The sequence below is a fragment of the Silurus aristotelis genome (assembly GCF_946808225.1).
Source record: "Silurus aristotelis genome assembly, chromosome: 21".
Classification (NCBI taxonomy): domain Eukaryota; kingdom Metazoa; phylum Chordata; class Actinopteri; order Siluriformes; family Siluridae; genus Silurus; species Silurus aristotelis.
In genome coordinates this window covers 832,659-837,658 of record NC_139594.1, presented here as the reverse complement: position 1 = coordinate 837,658, position 5,000 = coordinate 832,659, and the positions used below count along the sequence as shown (strand labels likewise).

Sequence of the window (5,000 nt, the reverse complement as noted above, 5' to 3'; positions counted from 1 at the left end):
ACTTATTACTTACTCATTAACTGATTACTTACTTATTAACTTATTACTTACTCATTAACTGATTACTTACTTATTAACTGATGACTTACTTATTAACTGATTACTTACTTATTAACTTATTACTTACTCATTAACTGATTACTTACTTATTAACTTATTACTTACTTATTAACTGATTACTTACTTATTAACTGATTACTTACTTATTAACTTATTACTTACTCATTAACTGATTACTTACTTATTAACTTATTACTTACTTATTAACTGATTACTTACTTGTTAACTTATTACTTACTCATTAACTGATTACTTACTTATTAACTTATTACTTACTCATTAACTGATTACTTACTTATTAACTTATTACTTACTTATTAACTGATTACTTACTTATTAATTTATTACTTACTCATTAACTGATTACTTATTCATTAACTTATTACTTAATTATTAACTTACCACTTACTTATTAACTGATTACTTACTTATTAACTGATTACTTACTTATTAATTTATTACTTACTCATTAACTGATTACTTACTTATTAACTGATTACTTACTTATTAACTTATTACTTACTTATTAACTGATTACTTATTAACTGATTACTTACTTATTAATTTATTACTTACTCATTAACTGATTACTTATTCATTAACTTATTACTTAATTATTAACTTACCACTTACTTATTAACTGATTACTTACTTATTAACTGATTACTTACTTATTAATTTATTACTTACTCATTAACTGATTACTTATTCATTAACTTATTACTTATTCATTAACTTACCACTTACTTATTAACTGATTACTTACTTATTAACTGATTACTTACTTATTAACTTATTACCAACTTATTAACTTATTACTCACTTATTAACTTACAACTTACTTACTCATTACCTGATTACTTACTTATTAACTGATTACTTACTTATTAACTTATTACTTATTTATTAACTTACCACTTACTTATTTGTTAACTGATTACTTACTTATTAACTGATTACTTACTCATTAACTGATTACTTACTCATTAACTTACCACTTACTTACTTATTAACTGATTACTTACCTATTAACTGATTATTTACTCATTAACTTATTACTTACTTACTTATTAACTGATTACTTACTTATTAAGTTATTACTTACTTATTAAGTTATTACTTATTTATTAACTTACCACTTACTTATTTATTAACTGATTACTCACTTATTAATTGATTACTTACTCATTAACTTACCACTTACTTACTTATTAACTGATTACTTACTTATTAACTGATTACTTATTAACTTATTACTTACTTATTAACTGATTATTTACTCTAACTTATTACTTACTTACTTATTAACTGATTACTTACTTATTAACTGATTACTTATTAACTTATTACTTACTTATTAACTGATTATTTACTCTAACTTATTACTTACTTACTTATTAACTGATTACTTACTTATTAACTGATTACTTACTCATTAACTTACCACTTACTTACTTATTAACTGATTACTTACTTATTAACTGATTACTTAATTATTAAGTTACCACTTACTCATTATCTTATTACTTACTCATTAACTTACCACTTACTTACTTATTAACTGATTACTTACTTATTAACTGATTACTTACTTATTAACTTACCACTTACTTACTCATTAACTTATTACTTACTTATTAACTGATTACTTACTTATTACCTGATTACTTACTTATTAACTTATTACTTACTTATTAACTTACCACTTACTCATTAAGAAGAAGCTAACCTGGTGTTCTGTTCTACATGGTTGATAGTTTCCATACTTCAGCTGTGAAAGGAACATGTTTAAGAGCTCAACGCAACAGCAGAAGCCACTTTAGTTTTTGGTTGTGAATATATTATTCAGCTTGTTTTGTTGTTTATTTCAGAAATCCTTGTGATATATTCAGTTTGTGTTGGTCTGACTTTAATAAAATAATGTTTAAAAATTATTTTGTGTTTAAGTCAGTTTTGTGTTTGTGTAGAACATAACGCATAAAAGGGCATTAATGAGAACATTAAAGAACGTTGTTTAAAAAAGTAACTAAAAAGTAACTTTTAACAGTAACGCATTACTTTTTGGTGTAAATAATCAACAAAGTAACCGAGTTACTTTTTGAATGACGTAACGAGTAACTGTAACTAGTTACTATTTTTTAGTACAGAGGAAAACACTGGTTATAATAATGTAATAATAATATAATATAATAATGGATACAGAAGTACATTTGAAGGTAAAAACATTTGTACTTTTACTGAAGTGAAAGTTTAAAGGGACACTTTTACTGAGTCTCTACTTTAAGTGAAGTTATATTTGAGTGAGACACATATTTGTGGAATTCCTCCACCCACAAAAGCAAATAGACACAAAAGCAAGCGATCGACTGATCGGGGATCGATTCGTCGTGTTTGATCGATTCGTCGTGTTTGATCATCCTGCTCGCCTGTAAGGGCTTGACTCCCAGAATCCTTTGCGCCACCCCAATACTTGCCAGTCATTCTGTAAAAGCGGTCCCGGTGTGTGAGTGAGACGGAGCGCTGCTGTTAATCCGCCTAGATTTATTTTTTTACGCGTGTTTGTTTGACGTTTAGGCGTGATTATGAAAGAAACGACTAAGAGACGCGAGAAGGCGAAGGAGAGTAAAGCGGAGAAGCAGAAGGAGAACCAGGGCCCCGAGGCTCAGGATGTGGAGATGCCGGAGGAGGATAGCTCTTCTACCGCGGCTAAACCGGCTAAAGAACAGGACTCCATCACCCTGGAAGGTCCTAATCACAACTATTCACTCAAATACATTCACAATAAACACATTATTAATAATATTAATATCATCATCATCTCCTCCATGAGTCCCGGTGCAGGTCTGAGCGATTAGCCTAGCCTGGGTTAGCTTAGCCATAGCTGTTTATGCTAGCGGAGAAACCGTTTTCAACTCGCTTACAGTCTTCATTTATTTATTTTATTCACTTTATTAGTATTTTATCTGTGAACTCCAGCATTTTGTTTCGGAAAGCGATCGAACAGAATGCTAGCGCGATGTTGGTGACGTCACGTCCATAAAAACACAAACGATTTCACCGAAATCTCACATCACGGTACCTCATCCTGCGATAAAGCGTGAAACACACACACACACACACACACACACACACACACACACACACGGTTTAACATTTAGAGGTTGCTTTATTCTCATGATAAATATGGACATTTATATGGCCAGAGCATTGAGCATAGACACATGACACAAATAAGTCAGTCAGACATAATAAACTAGAATATACTATACTATAACTTTAATACCAATATAAAAACTACAGATATTTAAAATAACATACAAAATGATTAGTTCAAATAAATTAATAATTTCAATAAAAAGGAAAGTAAATGTGCTCACACTGTCCCTCACCTGGGAGCAGGTGTGTATGTAGTGTGCAGGACTCTGTTCTCCCCAGTAGGTGGCGCAGTTTGTCAGGGGCTGAGAGGGAGTTAAAATTGGGGATGATTTGTTTGATGTTGGTGAAGAATTGGGTTTGAATGTGGTTGTATTTGGTGCGTTCAGTGAGGAAGTGCAGTTCTGCCTCTACTGTGTTCAGTAAACACTGCTGGCAGAGTCTCTGCTCTCGGGGCAGACAGGACTGTGTGTGTCTTCCCGTCTGTCTCCACGGCCAGACGTGTCCACTGAGTCTCTACTTCATCAATGTGTGGGTCTTGTACATGTAAACACTTACACTTGTGTGTGTGTGTGTGTGTGTGTGTGTGTGTGTGGTCTGTACAGATATTAAGGAGCATGTGAAGCAGATCGAGAAGGCCGTGTCGGGTAAAGAGCCTCGCTTCGTCCTCAGGGCTCTGCGTGCTCTGCCCTCCACCAGCCGCCGTCTCAACCCCAACGTCCTTCACAAGGCCATCTCCGGCTTCTACACCTCTAATGCTGCGGGGAAGGAGTTCCTGATCGGCTTCCTCGAGGAGGTGCTTCATACACAGGACCTGATACAGTGTATTGTTCAGTGGCTGTAGTGTGTTTGTGTGGGGGTTTTAACCTGAGTGTTTATCTCCAGCCCATGGACACAGAGGGAGATGTTCAGTTCAGGCCTCGTACTGGTAAAGCAGCAGCTGCTCCTCTCATCCCTGAAGTGGAGGCGTATCTTCAACTGCTTCTGCTCGTCTACCTCATCAACAACAAACGCTACTCTGAGGTACGGTGTGTTTGTGTGTGTGTGTGTGTGTGTGTGTGTGTCTCAGTGACTTTGTGTGTTGTGTTTAATTTCTGTTAACCCGTGTGTGTGTTTTAGGCTCAGAAGATATCAGACGACCTGCTGCAGAAGATCAGCTCTCAGAACCGCAGGGCTTTGGACCTAGTGGCTGCGAAGTGTTATTATTACCACTGTAGAGTGTATGAGTTCCTTAACCAGCTGGATACAGTGCGCAGGTAACACACACACACACACACACACTGCATGGTGAGTGTGTGTACAGAGGTAACGGGAGTGTGATCGTGTTTCTGCAGCTTCCTGCACACACGCTTGAGGACGGCGACGCTGCGTCATGACTCGGACGGTCAGGCCACTCTGCTAAACCTCCTGATGAGAAACTACCTGCACTACAACCTGTACGACCAGGCGGAGAAGCTCGTCTCCAAATCCGTCTTCCCAGAGCTCGCTAACAACAACGAGTGGGCTCGCTATCTCTACTACACCGGTAATCACTTCCTCTCTCTCTCTCTCTCTCTCTCTCTCTCTCTCTCACTCTCTCACTCTCTCTCTCTCTCACTCTCTCTCTCTCTCTCTCTCTCTATCTCTCTCTCTCTCTCACTCTCTCTCTCTCTCTATCCATCTCTCTCTCTCTCCCTCTCTATCTCTCTCTCTCACTCTCTCTCTCTTTACTAATCACTTCTTCTCTCTCTCTCTCTCTCTCTTTACTAATCACTTCTCTCTCTTTCTCTCTCGCTCTCTCTCTCTCT

At 35.7% G+C, this 5,000-nt stretch overlaps 2 protein-coding genes across 2 annotated transcripts in view; one reads left to right on the top strand and one right to left on the bottom strand.

Moving 5' to 3' along the window:
- LOC310716778 (suppressor of cytokine signaling 7-like) overlaps positions 1-5,000 on the bottom strand; it is a 192,561-nt gene that overhangs the window by 83,418 nt on the left and 104,143 nt on the right. The gene's annotated exons all lie outside the window — the stretch shown is intronic.
- The window catches only part of psmd3 (proteasome 26S subunit, non-ATPase 3), a 10,082-nt gene continuing 7,591 nt past the window's right edge, over positions 2,510-5,000 (top strand). The window contains 6 exon segments of the mRNA XM_083524177.1: positions 2,510-2,805; positions 3,819-4,009; positions 4,099-4,236; positions 4,333-4,469; positions 4,548-4,743; positions 4,745-4,891. Of these exon segments, the coding sequence (XP_083380303.1) occupies positions 2,643-2,805; positions 3,819-4,009; positions 4,099-4,236; positions 4,333-4,469; positions 4,548-4,743; positions 4,745-4,891 (972 nt within the window). The 5' untranslated portion in view covers positions 2,510-2,642.